Source organism: Hyaena hyaena, unplaced genomic scaffold (genome assembly GCF_003009895.1).
Source record: "Hyaena hyaena isolate Hyena2069 unplaced genomic scaffold, ASM300989v1 scaffold_526, whole genome shotgun sequence".
Lineage (NCBI taxonomy): Eukaryota > Metazoa > Chordata > Mammalia > Carnivora > Hyaenidae > Hyaena > Hyaena hyaena.
Genome location: NW_024081160.1, coordinates 749394 through 771869, shown reverse-complemented (window position 1 = coordinate 771869; position 22476 = coordinate 749394). Strand labels below are relative to the sequence as shown.

Sequence of the window (22476 nt, the reverse complement as noted above, 5' to 3'; positions counted from 1 at the left end):
GTCTCTCTCTCTCTCTCCTAGAAATAAATAAAAATATTAAAAAAAAAAAAAAGAATGCAAGGAGCAGCGCACCTCCACGTTGTAGGTGGGCATTCGTGCAATATGTGAAGTTGCTGTCGACGGGCTTAACACAGTCATTGTCTCCGCTGTTCAATCAGAAAAAATAAATCGTTCTTAGTACTATAAAATCTTGGAATGGTTTGATGCTGTTATGTTAACTACTTGAATCTGTGCACTAGGAAAACCCAGGTTCCCCTCAGATGGCCAGAGTGCCCTCGTCCTTTGTCCCTTGAAGGGGATGGTGTTCAGAGTAAATCTTTCTGTGATGCTTTCATCTAACATAATGGCCATTGTGACGGGGGCTTTGCAGAGGCGGCAGGTCATGTGGACCAAAGCGGAGCCCCATCTGATCAGACTGTCAGATTACGTGGAGGCTTGTCTGTGCCTTCATTTTGAACATCTCCCTTTTTCAAGCACTAGTCTGCTAACTAGTAGAAATAATGTTTGCCCGGCAGTGATGACCAGTCCCTCCTGAGTGGATTTAAGCCTTGGCCTCTAGGCCATCAAATTCTAAAAGCAGAAAGCAGGCCCTTAGAAGGACCAGGGAGGACTAAGTACAGTCTCCACTGCATGATAAAATGTCATTAACAATGACATTATATATAGGCTTTCATCCTGAAGTGGTTGCACAGCAGAGTGGCTGGAAGAAAAAAACACCCCATCATTCCTTTGCAAATTAGCCTTCTGAAGAGGAAATGTGGGTAGAAAAATCCCTTGGTGTGAAAGGGATTTGACAGACCTGGGCGTGAGAGAGCACCAAGGTAGAGAGAGCACGGGTACCTATTAGTATTCCCGCCAGAAGCCATTAGAAAAAGTGGGCTCTCCCCAAATCACCAGGGTGAATTAACACTGCGCACTCCCTCTACCAGGAAGCCTGCAGCAAACTGTGATTTGGGTAAACAGCCCGATACTGTGGTGCCGTTATTGACAGTGTGCAGGTCTGCAAACATACCTGCCGTGGATGGAAGGAAATAGTACTTGTCATTTGCAGAGATGCCAGCAGAAAATTTGCTTTTAATTTTTGTCTTCCAAAAAATAGCATAGCTTCACAGTGAGATTAAAAATCTGTCCAGTTATTGGTTGGCTTATAGAATGTTCATTCCTCTTCCCTTTTGAAACATAGAGATGGGCACACGGATGTTTCTTAAATAAGGTATTTCATCGTCTTTAAATAGAATTGCCCATGCAAAAAGATGTTGAGGGGGTCTTATCAAGGAACCATACAATTTGCATGGCGTTAAGATGGGGTGGTGTTCCAAGCTAATGTCCTTAGGGACCAGTGCTGCCCCGACTTGATTCTATCTGACTTACCCATTGAGTAAATCAGTATTTGCTCAGGGAGGCTGAGGACGTGACTTTTCCTAATGGAACCTTGTATGAAGAATGGAGACCACCGAATGTAACCAACCCCTAAATCAAGAAAGCCTGAAATGATAATTACATAGGCAGTTACACAGGTAGACCAGAGAAAAATCAATGTGAAGTACAAGTTCCTTCTCTCTCTCTTTTTTTTTTTTTTTGCCTTGGATGACCTTAGAAAATGCTAAATAATTGCCAAATGTGCTGGTAGGTGGAAGGTGGGAAGCCTTCTGTCCGTCTGTCCATCTAGCCATCCTTCTTATCACCCAGCCCCACTGTCATTACTGTAACCCCAAACGTGAAAGAAAAAAAACTCTGCTTTTGGCTTTATGTCACTCTTTAAGAATGTTCAATGCAAATCAGTCAACTTTCTGACCCACCACTTTGTGTGTTCCTAAAGACTACAGAAGCTTAACTCAGTTTGAAATTAAAAATAAATATTTTTAATGTTTGTTTTTGAGAGAGAGAGAGAGAGAAAGAGAGACAGACCATAAGCAGGGGAGGGGCAGAGAAGGACACATACACAGAATCCGAAGCAGGCTCCAGGCTCTGAGCTGTCAGCACAGAGCCTGATGCGGGGCTCAAATCCACAAAGTATGAAATCATGACCTGAGCCGAAGTTCGATGCTTAATCAACTAAGCCACCCAGGTGCCCCCTCAGTTTGAAAATTGTAAAGACCTTTGAGATAAAAACAATGTCCAGGAGAGCGATTCTTGTCATCTGTTTTTAGTCTAACTCTTTTTATTTTTATTTTTTTATATTTTGTTTATTTTTGAGAGACAGAGTAGGATAGAGCATGAGTGGGGGAGGGACAGAGAGAGAAGGAGACACAGAATCTGAAACAGGCTCCAGGCTCTGAGCAAACATTCAGCACAGAGCCTGACGCAGGGCTCGAACCCCACTAACCATGAGATCATGACCTGAGCTGAAGTTGGACGCTCAACCGACTAAGCCACTCAGGCGCCCCAGTCTAACTATTTTTTAAAAATGTTTATTTACTTTGAGAGGAAGAATGAATGGAGGAGGGGCAGAATGAGAGGGAGAGAGAATCCTAAGCAGGCTCTACGCTGTCACCACAGAGCCCAATGCAGGGCTCAATCCTGTAAACTGTGAGATCATGACCTGAGCAAGAGTCAGAAACTTAACCAGTTAAGCCATGCAGGTGCCCCATGTTTTTAGTTTAATAAACTATTGTGCTCCAAACAGAGTATAATGAAACTGATCAAATATATGATCTTTTTTTATTTGAGGAATGAAACTTGAGTAGGAAGAAAGGAAAGGAGAATTTGCTCAAGGAAAATTTGTTTCTTCAACTGGAAAATATGTGTGAAGCATTGCTACCATGTGAGGCTAAAATACTCAAGCGTAGTCAGGAATCAATAAGAGTCCTTTAGAATAACCCTGAACTTAGACCAGTAGAAATTGGTTTTCACGCTCTCAGAACAGATAGGAGATTTTAGAGGCCTCGGTTTTCATATAATTGTGCCCAAAAGTAAAAAGCCCACTAATTAATTGTCTAAATACTAAAGTACATTTATGGGATTTTGGAATAATAATTAAAAATTTCACTTGTAGTATTGAAAGAGAATAATTATCACAGTAGAAGCTTCATTGATAGGGTCCTCATTGATATGATCGCCTGATTAATTTTTAAAATCCGATCTTGGCTTGCACAAAAGCACACTGGTTCAATGTGAAAAAGAGTGGTCCTGACTTGTCCTTGATAAGTTGGGTCTTTAAAGCCAATCTTCACAATGAGTTGCTGCTGTTTGAGTTAAACAATAATTTTTTTCTTTCATGTAGAAATTTTGTTGATTGTGCAATGTTGGCATTTTTTAAAATCCTGTTCAGCGTTAGTTTATTTCTGCACGGACTGGAGAAGAGCCAGTTGTTCTGGTCTTTAGTGAACTGCTGACCTGTGATGGTTTGCCTGGCAGGCTGATTTCAGGAATCTCTTTCCAAGGTGGGTCCTTAACACGTCCCCCTGGGTTCCTCAGATTCCTTCCCAGCCTTGGGCACAGAGCATGCTGGGAGCAAGAAACCACAGGCTCAGTGCCGCTCATCTCACTTGGCTGGGCTCTGGACTGTCTCCTGGTTTCAGTGACAGAGCCTTTGACATCTTCTCTCCCGAGAGGAGATTCAGTCTTTTCTCCAGTGTGTGAGTTTTGTCCTGCGCCCTCTGACACCCTCCCTCCCAGGAGTCAGGCCACTGCTCATGTGCCCTGAGGAGGTCCTGCCCCATCTCCGGACATGGACCTGTTGCCCCTCGTCCCCAGTCCTGTGTTTCCTGCTGTCTGATTGGGACCCTCACCATGGCCTTCGTGGATGCACAATGTAAAACTAGTGTTATGTTTTGGCTGTTTCTCAAATAGTCAAATCTTAATTATGGAAAAACAGTGAATTTTGTTAGGACTCATAATTTTGCCTTCTTCCTGAGTGAGAATTGGGCTGGGATGCTACATAGATCACAGACTAAACCCACGAAAAGATTTGGGGAGCCACACTGGAGAGTCAGCACAGAAGCCAGCAAGCTGAAGGGCTCTGGAATCTGCCCTTCCAGGTGGAGCCTCTGATCTTAGAAGTGTCACATGTGAGCCCATTTCTCTGCATAGAACAACAGAAAATATGCATCCCACCTGCCTGTTGGATCCAGCTGGGGCTGTCCTGACCCTGGATATTTGGCTCCTTATCTCACATCCCAGCTTCACATGTGTTTGGAGGTCTACACTTGTCTTCTGCTAAAAAAAATCTCTGGTCTTCCACTCACAGAGTTCTGTCTATGTCAGGTGGCATATGTTCCCTTGAGCTGTCAGCACATCTCAAAAAACAAGATGGCTGCCTGGTGGGGAAGGACAGGTGGGTCTTCCTTAGGGAAGGCACAGAATATGGAAAACATAAAGCTATCTGTAGAAAGACATGAGGCATTTGAAAGGTGAGAAATTTAAATTCGCTTGAGTTGTGGGTGGAGAGACAGGAGATAAAGCTGAAAGATAGGATGTGTCACATTGAAATTTTTATCCCAACAAATGAATTCAGAATTTCAGTTGCATGAACAGATTTGAGCCAAAAGGGCAGAGACATGGCTCCATTTTGAATATGGAGAGTTCCAGTTGCATGTGGGTGGTCTGGTAGTTGGAAGTCCTTTTTGAAAGCGAAAGAGAAAAGTTTGGGTCAGTAATAGAGACCTCAGCTCAGCTTTGAGGCCATAGGAATGGATAAGGTCATGCCTGAGGAAAGTGCATGACATTGTAGCCACCAAATAGCCTGAAGTATCAGATACTAGTTCATAATTAGTGTAATGTAGCAATTCAGAAAAATGATAATTTTTATTCCACTGAGTAGTGAGCTCTCTTTTTCTTTTAAATTAATGTTGCAAAAGTACAAAAGTGCTTAGCATAGATTTTTCTCAACCATCCCGACTCACACTAATGGGACCAGACGCAGTGTAAATTTCACCAGTGGGGTGACAGTGTGATTTAGACTCTGTGTTCCTGCTGGTGACTGTCAGAAAAGGGCTGCCGACGCTGCCAGCTGGGTGGCTGTTTTGTAATTTAGATACAATAAATCTAAGGCAAGTAATTTCCTTCTAGAAACTTGAATTGCCTCCTTAGTGGGAAGATGAGAGTTAGATTTAAGTGGTGTGGTCAGAGGAGAGTTTGGAGAGGACGCCCAGAGGGCTGGATTGATCGCTCTCATTTTAAATGTAATACTGTTTTTATTCACAGGAAATTCCAGTGATAAACTTCCTATAAGCATCAGCTTATGATTTTGTGTACTTAAAGGAGTGTTTGGTCTGGTGTGCTTTTCTGTAAGGCAGTAGAGGTTGTTGGGATTGAGGTAGGATCTCCCCTCCAGCTTTGGGTGTGGTGAGTACGGACAGAGCCAGGATACCCTGCTTAGTTTAGACAAAACTTGAGCAGGGCTTAGAATCCATGAGCTGGAAGTGGTAAGAAAATACTACTAGTGGCTTCTTACTTGATGTGCCCTGCGTGCCAGGCACCCTTCAAGCCCTCTGCACAGAGAAGCTCACCGTGTGGCCCCCAACCTGTGGGCTGGGCCCCGAGGGGAAGGAGACACAGAGTGTGACTGGCCCTGCTCTTGGCCACGTGGACTATAAGTGTTGGAGCCGGGAATCTAACCTGGGCCATGGGGCCCCAGGGTTCACAGTCTGAACCGTGTGCTCTGCTTGAGCACCTACTGTGTGCCAGGCACCATTCCAGATGCCCGCGAGATCACAGTGACCAAGGCCAGCTACATCCTCCAGGACCAGCGTCCCTGGAACTTATACACCAAGTGCGAGATGCAGGAATATGGTTTAAAATAATACATTGGGGTGGAAGAACATTGCATATAATTTATGACTAAGATGCCTCCACTGGCTAACATATTCTTTTGGGGAAAAAGAATAAGCCATTACTTGAATCTGACAAACTGAGTTAATTAAAATCTCCCTTTTCAGCATATAGGAACCACGAAGACCTGTTTTCCTCTTTAAATTCCCTTTTACTCTGTAAATGCAATGCTGAGCTCCTACTGCCAAAACGAGTTTAATTCATTTGCCCAATTAGGAGTTAAAAGAAAGAACTTTCATAACATATTAGCTGCCTGCTACTTTGGGATAATGACCAGCAGAATTGATGAACTTTATATAATGATCTGTTGCCATGGCAACATGCTGCCCAGTGAGTGGAAGAGGGCATTTCATCATTACCTCACCGATAATGGTTGGAACAGTAACGGATGCAAATACAAAAGTCTTTCTTTTACTCCGCAGCAGCTCTAGGTCGATGGGACAAAACAACAAAATGTCCCTTGGAAACAGTGGCAGAGAATCAAATAGAGTCAAAGGCACAATTGCAAAGAAAATAATTTAGCTTTCCAGGTTCGTGGTCTTAGTGTCCACAGTGAATCTCCGCCTGGCCACCGATAACCATCGTGAGAATGCCGTGTGTCCATTTCGTGAGTTTAATTTCCGTACTGGATTCAGCACACAGCAAGCTCAATAATAAACACTCCCTTAAAATAGAATAACACGTTGAGAAGTAACAAGAGGAGAATGGAGTCAAGATTACATTCAACCATCCAATGGTTTGCGATAAATGATCTCTGCATCTTTATTCCACATTTTTCTGAACAAGCCCTTTTTTGTTTCTTAGGACTATTTTTTACAAAACAGAAAATTATATATATATATATATATATATATATATATATATATAGCAGACTATATATATATATATATATAGTCTGCTACAACTCCACCCTTTAAGTTTTTATTGCACCTTAGAGAAAATATATATTTATTATGTGATTGGGAGTGTTTCAGGCTGTTGTTCTGTTGTTTTTTTTTTAATTCTTTTTGAATGTTTATTTATTTTTGAGAGAGAGAGAAGAGACAGAATATGGGCAGGGGAGGGGCAGAGAGAGAGAGAGGGAGACAGAATCTGAAGCAGGCTCCAGGCTCTGAGCTGTCAACACAGAGCCTGACATGGGGCTTGACCTCATGAACTGTGAGATCATGACCTGAGCCGAAGTCGGACGCTTAACCTACTGAGCCTGGGTGGCTCCCCCAGGCTGCTGTTCTTAAGAAGAATCAATTTCTCTGAAATTCCTTTTCAGTGTTCAGTGTTCTCAAATTCATCGAATTAAAGCCATTCTACACATAGAGCATACAGAATTTTGCTGTAAGGATTGTTTAAGCTCAATCATTTTTTTGTCCAGGACTGAATTGCAGAAGGTTGCAATTGATCATATGCAAGTTGAAATCATATCCAAGTATGAAAATTCAAAAGTGATCAATTTTATTTACAGTAGTAGTAGCTTGTCTACTGAGCTGACCACATTAGTTTGTTTTTTTCCTTCCCTCCCTCCCTTCTTCCTTCCTGCCTTCTTTCCTTAAAAAAAAAAAAAAAAAAAAAAGGTGTGTTTTCATAAACTTTTGAAATTTTGGTGAGACTGAAATTCTAGAAATCATTCACAAAGAAATTAATTATAATCAGCGACCTTTTCCTCAGATACCTGAAAGTTCATTCTTGAGTGCTCATTCACTTCTCTCTGATGTTCCCCCAAAGAGCAGGAGAGCCATTAGCATAAAGGTCGTGAGCAACAGCACCATCTGTATGAATTATTTTGTAATGCTTATCAAAATGCATCCATTTTTCACAATGTTACATGTCCTATATCATCGCCTGCTGCTCTACTAGCCCAGGATCAAATGTATAGGGGATTAATTGAAACAAATGGCAGTATTTGAAAATACTAGGATATTACTAATATGAATCTTCCATTGTGATCATACAAAGTAAAAATATTGAGTCAAACCTATAATTTATAGCCCCTTTGCATTTGAATTTCATTCATGACTTCTTAAGGAAATATGGAAAAATAATTCATGATCTAGCTTTGAAATTGTGGTAAGCAAATTCTCTGAAGGACAGAAAGTCTACTTTTTTTGTACTTCCTACTGTTGACCTGGAGTCTTTGTTCCAGCATGCGTGATGACAAAGATAACAAGTTCCATGGATTGGGTGGGCTAAACAAACAAGTAGTCTTCCCTACTTCTTTCTTTTTTTTTTCAATACTTGTTTTTGTTTTTAAGAGAGACAGAATGTGAGCAACGAAGGGGCAGAGAGAGAGGGAGACACAGAATCTGAAGCAGGCTCCAGGCTCCGAGCCGTCAGCACAGAGCCCAACTTGGGGCTCAAACCCATGGACTGTGAGATCATGACCTGAGCCGAAGTCCATGCTTAACTGACTGAGCCACCCAGGCCCTCCCCCTCCCCAACTTATTTCTGGAGATGGAAGTCCAAGGTCAAGGTGTAGAGAAAGTTGTTTTTTTCTGAGACCCCTTTCCTTGGGATATAGGCAGCCATCTTCCTGATGTGTCCTCACATGTGGGTCCATATGTGCACATTCTAATTTTTCTCTTCTTGCAAGGACACCAGTCGTGTTGGAAAAGGGACCCTATACCTGGGCAACCTTGTTTTGTGTTAATTACCTTTTTAGGGGCACTGTCTCCAAGTAGGACTTCAACATGAATGTTGAGACACAATTTAGACCGTAATACTCCCTATCTCATTACGAGGTGCATTTTCAGAGCAAAGGAGAGATTATTATACTCTGCCATCTCTATCAAGATGCAAAACCGAATCTCATTAAAACTATGCAGTCCTTATTAGCGAGGAAAGTGAACACTGACAATTAGAAAAATATCAGCTATTTTCCCCCAAAGCTAAAAATATGACCAATTCTCAACCAGAATAACTGAGTGATGTGCAGGAGGGCTGCACAGAGTGAACATGACGTATACAGCAAATAGTGGTTTCAGGGACTTACTTTTACTGTGAGATTTTTTTGTTTAAATATCTTTTGTCACCTTAAATCCTCTTTTTTTAAGATAACACTTTTCATCAGATTATTCTCTCCTTTTCCTCCTGAGCTCTTGGAAGTGAGAGCCCAAAGGCTGATAGAGACATGAGATCAATTCCGGGCTTGGCACCAATCAGACATTGGTTATCTGTGTCCTGAATTCTGGGATAACATAAGCACATATCTAGAAATCATAGCTTAATCTTTGTCTTGATTAACAACTATCGCTTCACACACTGTTTATCAGTCCCCCCTGATCTTTTAGGAACTCTTCAGCCGTATGGATGCACCATCACAGCAATTGCGTATTATCCCTTCGGTACTTGTAAGACAAAACTAACCAGCACTTGATTGGTATAAAGAGACTCTAAATTCTGACCCAAGAGTGTGAACTTTGGTACTCACTTAACCTTTCTGGGCTTTGATTTTCTCTCCTGCAAAATTCACAATACTGTTGTAGGTTCCTTCCATCTCTAACATCCTGTGATCACTTGGAATTTTAACATAATGAAAACATAATGATAATAGGCTATTTGGCAATTATAGGTGGCCCTATCAGTGGGGTCTCTCATGTTCTTCCACAGGGGCTTGTCTTAATGGATTCAGGAAATTGACCAAACTAGGAAAGTGAAGGTGGCCCGTATTTTCCTATTTACACATCAAACCACACACCTGTGCTTCTCATTCCTTGTTAGTTTAATTTGGGCTACTTTCTTTTTTTCCTCTGTGCGTTAGCTGTAACGTTGATTATTCAAACTGTGGATGATAAAAGATCATGTCACCCACACTGTTTGTGTTTGGAAGGTCCTCAGGGTCATTCATTTTCTCAGAGAAGTGATACAGAAACTATACTCCAAAGAGAAGCAGGGACTAGTTTGATCCCTAGTTAATAGCAAAACTCTCCCAAACAAACAAAGAAATTTGTGGCAGTCCATAAGTTTCTGAAATGGTCTGACAAGGATTGCAACCTCTCTCACAGGGCATCTGTCCCTTCCCTGTGGTAAATTGTCAGCTGTGTGATGTCCAATGGGGAGACAAGGAGTTAGGGGCCAGGTTTAGTCCCAGAGCTACTAGTTAACCTTTAGGCACCTGGATTATCTTACCTGTGATAGGAAACAATTGATCCAGTGCAGGAATTTTTTAAACATTTGTGGATGGGAACTCTTTATTCAAAGGAAATCATATGGCAAAGTTCAAAATGTATAATGCAGCCCAATGAAGCTTGTCATGCTGTGGGTAAAGTGAACCCCCATGAACTTATTGGCTATTTGGTGGGGGGTGGGGGCAGGTAGACACCTGGCTCTCCAGGGCACCACCCGGATAGCTTTGTGCATCCCTTGGCTGCTCAAGGCCACAGCTGCAGCCTCGGGGGGGGGGGGGGGGGGGGTTCTGGACACCTTGATGGTGACCAGTCCAAATCAACCTTGGATTTTGAAGGCTTAGTATAAAAAATGCATAATATCTCAGCAATATTATATTAATTACGTATTGTAATTTTACATATCATATTTTGGACACATTGAGTTAAATACAAACATGATAAAAATTAATTCATCTGGTTTCCTGTTTGCTTTTCCTTTTTAAAGGTTGATACCAGAAAGGTTTCAAATAACCTACTTGGATTGTAATATATTTCCCTTGGGCGGTGTTGGGCCAGAGAAACTGTCAGCTCCCACTTGCAGGCATCCGTGCTGGAAGGTTTTGCGGATTGTAGTCATTTCGGCCACCTCCCCAGTCCCATGAGCAAGTCATCCTGTCCCCGGGAGACACGCTAGGAATTTGTCCTGGAAGCTTGCTTCACTGCCACACTCCTCTCTAAGGTTGAATTTTTCTTTGAAACCAAAATACTTGTTTATTTCCTGCTTTAAAAAAAACACACTTATTTTTGTTTGTTTTTGTTGTTTCATTAATTCTTCACGTGGAGTGCCCTATAGCTTGTCTGCTGTAGGGCACACACAGAAGTTCCTGTGGCATGAGACTGAGGGAGCGAGCTTCAGGTTTTTAGGGATCAATTTTTTTTTAATTTATTTATTCTGAGAGAAAGCATGTGCGAGAGCAGGGCAGGGGCAGAGAGAGATAGTGAGAGAGAATCCCAAGTAGGCTTTGTGCTCTTAGCACAGAGGCTGACATGGGATTCTAACTCACTAACCATTAGATCATGACCTGAGCCAAAATCAAGAGCCGGGCGCTTAACTAACTGAGCCACCCAGATGCCCCTCATGAATCATTTCTTGTGCCTGTTAGTCTCTGGAGAGATTTCTTCATGTCCTTTTCAAGTTTCACTCCTGCCTTTTGATAAGTGTTGCATAAATATTTCCCGCCGAGCAATCCCTCATTCATTTTAAAATTGAATTTCTTATTCCTTCGTGTGACGATGTTCCTACTTTACCTCAGTGAGCCATTTTATTTGCAAGCTTTGCTTTTTCCTTTGGTCATTTTCCTAATGGCTCAGACTATTGAGGTCGGAATGAATATCTCTGTTATGATAGTAATCCAATTTCACCTCCGCGTTTTCTACCCGCCATCAGACTCACTTCTGGTTTTCCATAGCTTCATTAGTCACCAGCAAAAATCAATATGAGGGATGGTTTGCATGCACATTCTGATGATTTATGCCCTGGAGTGTTCTGTTACCACTGGCAAGCATGTCACTGAAGTCCTTTTATGTGTGCAGGGTCTGGTCTGGTGACAGTCACTTGCATGGTCCCTGTTTCTTGGGATAGGTTTCCCTTTCTCTTATTCCCAGAAATACCGCCTTTTAAGTGTACGTACAGCCTCTGCTCTTCTATAGACACTTATTTGAATTTGCCTGCGTGCCTCACTAGACAGATGGCGTAAAGGATCGGGCCAGTCATTGTGTTTGCTCCACTGTGTGCCCATGTCAGCATGGTGCATGTGAGAGGGTAGCGTGGTCCTGGGGACCAGAGAAGCACATGCCTTCCGAAGCAGGTGGCACCTGGGCGTGTCCCCCAGACGGGCATCAGGCGACAGCTTCCATCGCATCAGGGTGTTGACCCTCTTCTTGTTACCTCCCAACTGGTCAGGTTCTATAACTTGTAGACAAGTTCATGGAATAAAAAGAGAGTACAGACAATCCACTTAAAACGACCTCTTCTTCTTTTTTGGCTTAACTATAATTTATTGTCAACTTGACTAACATGTGTGTGCCATGTGCTCTTGGTTTTTTCAGGGAGATTCCCGTGACTCATTGCTTACATACAACACCCAGTGCTCATCCCAACAAGTGCCCTCCTCAGTGCCATCTTCTTATGCACGATGCTGCTTTCTTAGCAGTAGCTTTTTAATTAGTGTTTACTTTGGAATTCTTTGTTACAATCTTTGATCTCATTCATTATCATTGAAGTGAAAACTTATTTCATGTCTGACTCCCTTACAGGATTTGGAAAGTACAGCTTATCAGAAATATATCTTAATTCTTCCACTTTCCAAAATTCCATTTTGTCATCTGTAAAGTAAGAATAATCACTCATTGTGCTGGATCCTTGAATAACAGGGGGCTAGTGAAGCCCACACCTTGCATGTTCAAAAGCCTGCATGTGATTTTGACTTCCCAAATACTTAACTACCTCTGGCCTGCACTGATTGGGAATATTACTGATGACATAAAAAGTCCTAAAGACATATTCTGTGTGTAATATGTAATGTATATCATATTCTTACAGTAAGCTAAGCCAGATGATGCATAAGGGCTCATGGACCCCGATGTTCACAGCAGCACTCTCAACAATAGCCAAAACATGGAAAGAGCCTAAGTGTCCATCAAGTGACGAATGGATCAAGAAGATGTGGTTCATCTATACCATGGAATACTACATGGCAATGAGAAAGAATGAAATCTGGCCATGTGTAGCAACACGGATGGAACATGAGGGTGTTATGCTGAGCGAAATAAGTCAGGCAGAGAAGGACAGATACCATATGTTTGCACGGATAGGAGGATTTGGAGGAACTTAGCAGAGGACCATGGGGGAGAAGAAGGGGGGAAATAGTGGGAGAGAGGGAGGGAGGCAAACCATGAGAGACTCTTGAATGCTGAGAACAAACTGAGGGCTGATGGGGGTGGGAGGGAGGGAAGGGGGGTGATGGGCATGGAGGAGGGCACTTGTGGGGATGAGCACTGGGTGTTATATGGAAACCAACTTGACAATAAGCTAGTTAAGAAAAAAATAAAAAATCAAATCAAATCAAATAAAGAGCTTTAAAAAAAAAGAAAAAGAAGGTAAGCCAGAGGAAAGAACATGTTACTATGAAAAATCATAAAGGGGGTGCCTGGAGGGCTCAATCAGTTAAGTGTCTGACTCTTAATTTCTGCTCTGGTCATGCTCTCGCAGTTTGTGAGCTTGTGCCCCGCATCAGTCTCTATGCGGACAGTGTGGAGCCTGCTTGGGATTCTCTCTGTCCCTCTCTGCCCCTCTCACATGCTATTGCTCTCTCTCTCTCTTGCTCTCGCTCTCTCTCTCAAAATAAAGTTTAAAAAATATCACGAGGAATAGAAAATACAGTATTGTACTACATTCATAGTACTATTATTTATTGAAAGAAATCCACACGCAGGTAAATGTAGTCAGTTCAAACCTGTGCTCTCCAGGAACCACCTGTGTCAGCTACATCTTCACTAGCTTGCTGAGATGATCAGATGAAATGTGGGAATAATAGAGTTGCCAGAGTTAGCAAATAAAAACACACGATGTCCGCTTAAATTTCAATTTCACATAAAGCATGAATACTATTGAAGAGGACATACCAATACTAAAAAAGATATTCCTGGTTTATCTAAAACTTAAATTTAAGCGGGCATCCTTTATTTCATCTGGTAACCCCTTAGGATATGAACGCGCTGCCTGTTCTGAGGTAATGAGGCAAATGTAAGTTACTCGGTACAGTATTTAATGAAATTTTCATGTGATTAGAGCTATTCATGTCTTTCAAATAACAGCCACCCTATCAGCTTTGATCCAACTTTCAACATCCTGCAGGAGCTCTCACAGTGCACAGAGTTTTCAATTTGAGAGTAAACTGCAGAACTCTGACTCTCAAATTGGGGTCCATGGCACAATCAGTAGCTGACGCTTTCCAGAAGCAGCAGCTATTAGGAAGGTGTGTGTCAAGGCTGTGCCCGTCCCGTGTGTGCCCTTGGCTCCCTGGGGACCCAAGCCATAGCTGGCACAAAGCACCTGATTTTTCTTTCCTTGCTCACGGTAGAATTTTCAAGAATGATTGAAAAATTTGTGTTAAAGTAAAAGACAAATGGAAACTAATCTTGAAAAGTCCTTGAGCAGCCCAAACCGGTTTAGTCATACAAACAAAACTTAATTTGCTTATTTCGCTAGGCTAACGTGACCTGGGTCATTTCTTGCTTATGCCTCTGAAAATCCTAAGAAAAACTTGAACTGTTTCCCAAGGTTGTTATAAGGTAACTGCTAACCAGTGGCTTGTTATTTAAGAAAGTTCTAAAATAATAACCAATCACTTTGAAGAATCAAGTCACTGCCTACCCACTGTATAAGGTGCTTTATATAACAATATACCCCTTAGCCTCGTTCCGTGTAATGGCCCAAGTGCCCTGGTTTGCACACTGCCCTTTCGGTGTGTGCACAGCAAAGTTTCACCAATCGCTACTTCGGTGACTCATTGGTTTTACGTCTGTTATTTCTGAACTTTTGACACTGACATCTGTTTTTTTCCCCCAGCAACTCACTTTGAATAGAGTATTGAATTTTCAGTGTGTGGAAGGTATATATGGTTTTATTTTTAAAGGCAAATCTTCAGAGTTAATATTTTATCAGATGAAGCCAATTAAAATGGTTCCCTTCTTTCCTATTTAGTTTATGACACTTTTAGCCGAATTCTATGCATATTGGGAAAATAATGTTTCTTGTTTTCCCTTCACCCTGACTGATAACTCATGAAAGGCCACAATGGAAAACATATTAATCAGGACTTTTTCTAGCAGATGCACTAATGATGACGTTCTCATTCCTTGTTTCTCCCGTTCCATCCCTTAGCCATCGGTGTGCCTCTTGCCCAGTATGTGTTTAGTAATCTCCCCAGCCTATAGCAGCAGCCGTGCATCACAGGACAGAACTGACATAGTATCTTCTCCCCGTGGTCTTAGGTTAAGCATAGAAACAAGGAAACAAGGAAATGAATAATTACACTGTGATAAATGCTATAAAGCAGAAACAGCAAGAAAAAATTAAGCACTCTCTGGCACCAACCAGGATCTTACTGTTCTTTGAACAAAGTAGTTGTTTGTCCACTGGTCTCTTTAGTGGGCCAGGCTCTGTCTTTCTGTTCCGGAAAGCGACCATGACTTTGCCACATCCTGTACCATGCTTCAACCAATACGTCCAGTAAGTAGGAGAGAACATCCGTCTGGACCGTGAAGCAGCATGGAAGGTGTGTTCACCACATACCAATCAAGCAGTGGCTGGTGGGGTTTCTATGTGCAGAGTCCATGACTAAATCCGCTTAAAGTAGCAGGGTCACCTCAATGTCGTGGGTTTCAGAAATGTCCTCTTTCAACCCTCCCCTTCTCTCTTCTGAGATGTGGGATTACTCAGGCTTTCTTTCTCTTTGTTCTCATGTACTCCGAGAGAAATTTCTTGGAATTCCGAGGTTGTTTCATATTTCAAAATGTATCTGCTCGTGATGCAATCTGGTGACATGATAGAGGTGTTGGCAGAGCCTGTGCTATGGGGGGGGGGGGGGATCATGCTGCAATATATACACGGCTCAGATCAGCAGGTGGCATGCCTTAGACTTGCACTACACCGTGTTCTGTGTCTTGATGAAAAAGTTTTGGAATACAGTGATGATATTCAGTCATTCATTTAAAAAATGAAAACTGGCCTCGAAGATGGGAAGAACAAGATGTGAACGTGTCCCCAAGAGAAGGCTTCTCCTGGGGGCAGAGAGAAGCGGGGAGAAAGACAAATAAGCATCTGAGACACCCCAGGAGGAAGCTTCTGCCTGGCTGTGGGTGGAGGGGAGCAGAGAAGACCCCCCGCTGTCTCAGCAAGGACACCAGGGCTGCAGTCCTAGGTAGGTGGCCGGACAGCCACTCTAGCCAGAGAACCTGTTGCGGGGGGAGTGGGGTGCTCCGGAGCTCCCAGAGCCACAGGTGCCCCCTGACTCGTGCACCGAGAGGTGGAGGTATGAGGGAGCCCGAGATGAGGCCCGTGGGTGACTCGCTACCCTGGTGGCACCTGTGCAGGGCGTCCAAGGCCTGCGCACATGTGTGTCCTGACGCTCATCCAGACGCAGGAGAGGAGAGTGTGTGTCCCGGAGGCATCCGGGTCAGGAAGGTGTTCTGCCCAAGGTCACATGTATGTGAGCTTGGAGCGAGATGAAGGCACGGACCAGCGCAGGAAAAGCTTCACACAAACAGAGGTTCCTGGGGCGCTTGGGTGGCTCTGTCGGTTAAGCGTCCAGCTCAGGTCGTGATCTCATGGTTCATCAGTTCAAGTCCCACATCCCTGCGGGCTCTCTGCTGTCAGCACGGAGCTGGTTTCAGATCCTCTGTCCCCTCTCTCTCTCTCTGCCCCTGCCCCCCTCCTCTCTAAATAAATAAATAAATAAGTGAAAACATTAAAAAAATTTTTAAAAATCGGCATACATGTGAGCATGTTGACATTTAAACTATTATTCTTTTGGGTAGGTTTCTCAGACGAGCGCCCCATAAACAACAGAAATAATAAACAGCAAGGAGTCTTTGTTCAACCGCTAAATAATATTTTGTTCCGTAACCCATGTTCCCCGCGAATATAGAGTGACAGCAGTCCAAAGATGACGATTTTCCTGCTGGACTCCCATTGCCTCTATCCCCGCGCCGCCCTTACCCCTTCCCTCCATTGCTATAGAATATTCTTATTTCATCCAGAGGGTCACTCTCACTTAAGCCCTCAAACCAGCCTTGCTGACTGCTGGGGGGTGGCAGTCCCTGGCTCCCCCTCCTGTCCTCCAGCTCAGACGAGATCTTTCACTGTCATGATGTCCCAAAGGGTGGCTGGGGCCCCATGCCTGTCACTGCCCCACAGGAAGCTGGCACTTCCATCTGCTGGTGAGGACTTCCCCTCAGGGTACTGTGGCTGAGACATCTACACTGAAGTCACCTTCCCTGAAGCTCCCATCTTGCCCCCTCTGTGCATGTCTGTTGATGCTTTTTTTTTTTTTTTAATAACAAATGCACTTTTAATTGGTCTACAGATAAAAACTACTCAGTAGCCCATCAGTAGCCATTTTGGCCCCTACTGTTAGATCGTCTTCAGGATCTAGGTTCACAGGCTGTTTTCATTATTTCATATCATCCCCGGTATTAGAATGCTTTGCTCTATGCAGGGTAGGAAGACCCCAGAATCACTGATGTTGAATTTCCCACCAGCTGGGGACTGTGGTCACCAAGTCCAAACTAGGTTGACTTTTGCAGTAAAGACATACAAATTTTCATGCACACTTAAATCTGTGAACTTAAATCTGTGAGATGTTCATTCGTGAGACTGTCTGCTGCCCTGTTGTGCAGGCGTGTGCTTGCTCTCTCTCTCTCTCTCTCTCTCTCTTCCATCAAAGATAGGCACTGTATTTTTCATCTTCCCAACACATAGTATCATTCCATTTATGCTTGAACTTTCTCGGAAGAAGCACACTTAACCAGATAGCTCAAAATAAAATTAAGCAGTGGTTTACCAAGACTGTCTACGTTATTATGAAGTCTGTTCGTAATCAGTCAGTATTCACTGAAGATGTTTCAGATAGACCTTTAAAAATAAATTCAGGAGAGCATATGTCTGTGCATGTATTTTCTCCTTAAATGAAATATTCTGAGTCTCTGAGTGCTTCCATAGGAATGGAAAACTGAAAAATATTCCTGTCCTATGTCTTCTTGAGATTCACAGATTGATAGGAAGCCTCAAAGCCAAAGATTTAACCCTGGTTTTGGAATAACTTCTTAGCCTCATTTTCTGTTTTTACAAGATAATGATTATAGTTTTTTGAGACTCAGGATTCTGATGGGTTGATTTGAGAGCTTGACGATGGCTTTAGTGGGTGCTTCTAGTGGGTTTGCTGTCTTGCCCTGGATATGCGGACTGGCAGTGGGGACCTCACCATAGTGCACCAGGGACATTAGCACACATTTCAGGTCTGCGTCCTGATACATGGCGTTGGCCATGCTGTGGCTCTCACTGGCTGAGAGGACTCTTCTCTGTTCTCTTCTCAGCCAGTCTGGGGAGATGCCTGGTTCAGAGGCAGTACTTAGAGCCAAGCTTGTAAGTAAGTGAGCACAAAGACGCAATGACTAGAAAACTTAGGGTGGGGAAGAGACCAGGCCAGAAACAGATGTTCCATGGTATAGGAGGGAAGAATTCAGGACTTCAAGACAGAGAAGGGCATCCCAAAGAGCACGCTTTAGAGAGAAAGAGGAAAGTGATACTCCAGATAGAGGAGGAAGAGAGACAGAGAAAGACGTACTTCCGGGGCAGGAAGGATGCTTCCGGGGCAGGGAGGAGAGGAGGCAACCTTTGCTGCTGCCGTTGGTGTGGTGTCTGCCCTGTGGGGTGGCCAGGTCAGCACCTCTTTCTGACACTAGGAATCCAAGATAGTCTCCTGAGGACTCTGCACACCTGATGTTTTCTGTGGGACGGAGCAAAGCTGGCTCCTGGGGGCTCCAGTTGGCTGGACTGTGCTCTGGGCGTCTGGACTTAGACCTGGGAGAGGCTGAGGTAGCTGAGTGGGTCTCCTGCCTGGCTGCAGGGTAGCTGAGAGCTGTGGCAAATGCGGGCTCCTGCCCCACACCCTGCACCTGCGATTGAAGGGGCCTGGGGTGGGATTCAGGTGTCAGTATTAAAAAAAAAAAACAACATTTCTGGGGCACCTGGGTTGCTCAGTCAGTTGAGTGTCTGACTTCGGCTCAGGTCATGATCTCACAGTTCACAGGTTTGAGCCCCGTGTTAGGCTCTGTGCTGACAGCTCAGAGCCTGGAGCCTGTTTCGGTTTCTGTGTTTTCCTCTCTCTGACCCTCCCCAGTTCATGCTGTCTCTATCTCCCTCTCAAAAATAAATAAAACATTTTAAAAAGTTTTTAAATGAATAAACGTTAAAAAATTGAAGAAAAACATTTTTAACGGTTTATTTATTTTTGAGAGAGAGAGATGAGTAGAAGCAGGGAAGGGACACAGAGAGTGAGACTCAGAATCCATGAAGCAGGCTCCAGGCTCTGAGCTGTCAGCACAGAGCCTGACATGAGGCTCGAACCTGTGAACCATAAGACCACGACCTGAGCCGAAGTCGGACTGTAAGGGACTGAGCCACCCAGGCGCCCCTGTCAGCACTTGTGAAAGCTCTGTGAGCAGCTGCGTGGAGAAGCCTGGCGACTCAGCTGACCTGACCTCCCTGTCCCTCCTTCCCTGTCGCCCCCCCCCCCCCCCGACTATGGCACCATTAAGAAGGTGCGGGCGCCCCTGGGCCCGGATGGCCACAGCTGTCTGCTGGAGGAGATCGAGCTCTTCCCCGAGCGGCGCGGGGAGCCCATCCGGAGCCTGCAGCTCGTCCACAGCCGGAGCATCCTGTTCGTGGGCCTGCACGGGCACGTGGCCAGGATCCCGCTCAAGAGGTGCGGGAGCCACCGCACCCGCAGGTAGGCCGCCCCGCAGATCCCGGCCCCTCATGTCCTCCTGGGCCCCACGTCACCCCAGGGCACAGCGCTCCCACACAGCCCGAGCTGAGAACCACCCACTGGTGGCTGCGACGGGGAGCCAACTTAGGACATCAGTAAACATCCATCAGGGGGAGAAGCAATTATTCGGTGCACGAGCACAGTCAGGGGTCATGCAGATATTCGGGGTTCCCTCATCGGTCTGGAGCAAGTTTACTATTATTGGTATATATGCAATGTATGTACAGAGCTGGCAGAGAATGGTAGGAAGTGGGTTGTATCTGCCCGGAGCTAATTCCCTGAGAAGGAACGAAGCGACACCCCTCCCTGGGGGCAGTTCTCACCCTGGTGGCTCTCTCCTGAGGCCCTAGGACCCCACAGGCTGAGAGAGGGAAGAAGGAAGTCCTGCAGGTGAGGTGCAGGGCACCTCAAGTGGAATCGCATCTGTCCTTGATCCTGCTCAACTCTCATTGGTCATGGGGTGCCCACTACGGGCCACATTGGCCTTTGAGGCTCAGTTTGGAAAAGTGCTCAAGAAACCCTAAAGTACTGTGCACACTAAATGCTCGACCAGCACCTTCATGTTGGTCCCCAACCAAAGATAGCCCTTGGGGAAATCATCATCTCAAACATTCTGGGATCAGTGATCTCAGTAACTCCGACCCCTAGTGTAGTGTGTAATGGAGGACTTGCCATAGAAATGGACTGTTTGGGTCCATCACTCATAGATACTACACACAAGTCATTCTTTCCCAAACAGGGTGCCCCATGGCATGTGCTTTGGAACTCAGAGACTGGGAGTCCCATAACAGGCTGCATGTGCTATTTCTTGACCTGGTCGCTAAAGTATTTTAGGTCTCACTTTCTCATTTAACACAGGCAAATTGCTATAGATTTAAGCGGTATCCTGTATATCATTTTAAATTCAATGCACTTTACAAAACGGATAAAGATGTGGTAAAAGCATTACAATGGAATAGTACTCGGTGATCAAAAAGAACGAAATCTTGCATTTGGAACAAATTTGAGGGTATTATGCTAAGTGAAATAAGTCAGTCAGAGAAAGGCAAATACCGTATGAATTCACTCATGTGGAATTTGAGAAACAAAACATGAACATAGATGAAGGGACAGAAGGATAAGATAAAAACAGAAGGAGACAAACCGTAAGAGACTCTTAAACACCGAGAACAAACTGAGGATTGTGGAGGGGAGGTGGGTGGGAAGATGAGCTACATGGGCGATGGGCGTTAAGGAGGGCACTTGTTGGCATGAGCACTGGGTGTCGTATGTAAGTGATGAGTCACTAAATTCTGTTCCTGAAACCGTTGCTACACTCTATGTTAACTAGCTTGGATTTAAATGTAAACAAACAAACAAAGTAGGCATCCCCTTGTAGAAAGAGTTTTTATGTATAATAAAAATCACTACAAGATTCCTTTCTAGATGATTCCAGACAACGAAGTGTGTTATATGGTGCCTCCTTTGGTATCAGAGAGTTGAGGAATAACATAAAGGGCTTTCTACCTAACACTGATGATGCTATTGTGAGCAGTGATAACAAATAGTGATATTTATTAGCAACTATCTTTCTGTAACACGTTTTTCCTAATGTTAACCAATGGCTGCTTGAAATTTGTTCTGATTTGTGCTTCCTGCAAGACTAACCTAGCGCAGGAATGCCTCTGCCCAGTTTCCGATGGTCAAAGGGTGACCGGCTGGGTTGGCGGCTTGCCAACAGACATGCCACAAGTTGGGAAGCCCCTGGAAGGGTCCCAGTCTTCCAACTGCAGCCCTGCAAGCTTTGAGCTCTAACGGACTTCTGTGGGCATGACATGCAGGAAGACACAGGCCTGTGCTGACTGTAGGGTGTTTGGGGGACCAGAATGAGAGGTCCTGGCTTGCAAAGCGGGAGGCGGTTCATCCTTTCTATGGTGCTTTGCCTCGTTGAGTGGGGATCACAAGAGCCCAGCTCCGGTTACGTGCGACAGCAGAAGCTAAGTTTTGCATCGAGTCAGGGAAGCGAGGCATCCCCATGCCCACCTCGTCTCCTGCATGGCTGCACGTGGAGCCCGGTCAGGAGGCCACAGGAGCCGCCAGGCACAGCAGCCCCGGGGGTGTTCCCAGTTCTTTCGACAAGGCCACTTGTCTGTCTTCATCACGTTCCTGGGAGGAGAAGATTATACTGTTATGTCCAGAGCAGAGCCTTCCTGCTGTTTACTTGTCTAACCCTCTCAGAGAAGAGCCACGAGAGATTAGAGCTTTACTGTAAACTGATTGACAGTGGTCTTCTGTGTCCCCCACACTCAGAATGGGTTAGACTGTGATTGACCCTTAAGTATTTGAGAAAAGAAACTCTGAAGACTCAAACCCAAGCATTTCTATTGATTCTTTCCAATGTTTTCCAATTCTTTGCCATGCTTTTCCTACAGAAGGACAAGAAAACCTCCCTTGCTGACACTAACTGCAGAAAAGCATCCATTTTTAAGACACTAATATCCACATGACTAGGGCTTTTTTTTTTTTTTTTGATGAATTATGGAGAAAGGGTTTTTTTTTGACAAAGCAATTTTAATTTTCTAGACATATGCCTAAAGCAGTACATTGAATAGGAACAGGAGACCAATGGAGTAACGATGGAGTGGTGATTTCTTTGTTAAATATATTTTCCATAGTAGAATATAAGTAATTTCATTTGTTATTAGAAAGATCAATTTCATAAATGAGTTTTATAGTGTTTGGCAAGAGAAACTGAGCTTAACTAAATTACTTGTCTCCCTCCAAATCATATTCACATTTAAATTTTTTTCTAATATCTATTTTTCAAAGGCAATGCACAGTTTGAATTCTGCTAAAACGTTTGTAATTGATATTGATATACTTCCACAAGTTTCCTTTCCGTGCCTGGCACTTTCCTGGATCTTCTTATCATTCTTCTTAACCATTATACCCTGAGGGTCAAGTCACCCATCATCTCCATTTTTCAGTGGAGGAAATGGTTGGCTCAGAGTTTTGGA

At 44.1% G+C, this 22476-nt stretch overlaps 1 protein-coding gene across 1 annotated transcript in view; it reads left to right on the top strand.

Annotated features, from left to right (window-relative positions):
• SEMA5A (semaphorin 5A) overlaps nt 1-22476 on the top strand; it is a 310846-nt gene that overhangs the window by 183747 nt on the left and 104623 nt on the right. Inside the window, exon 10 of the mRNA XM_039255468.1 lies at nt 19231-19441. Coding sequence (XP_039111399.1) covers nt 19231-19441 — 211 coding nt within the window. The remainder of the gene's footprint in view (nt 1-19230; nt 19442-22476) is intronic.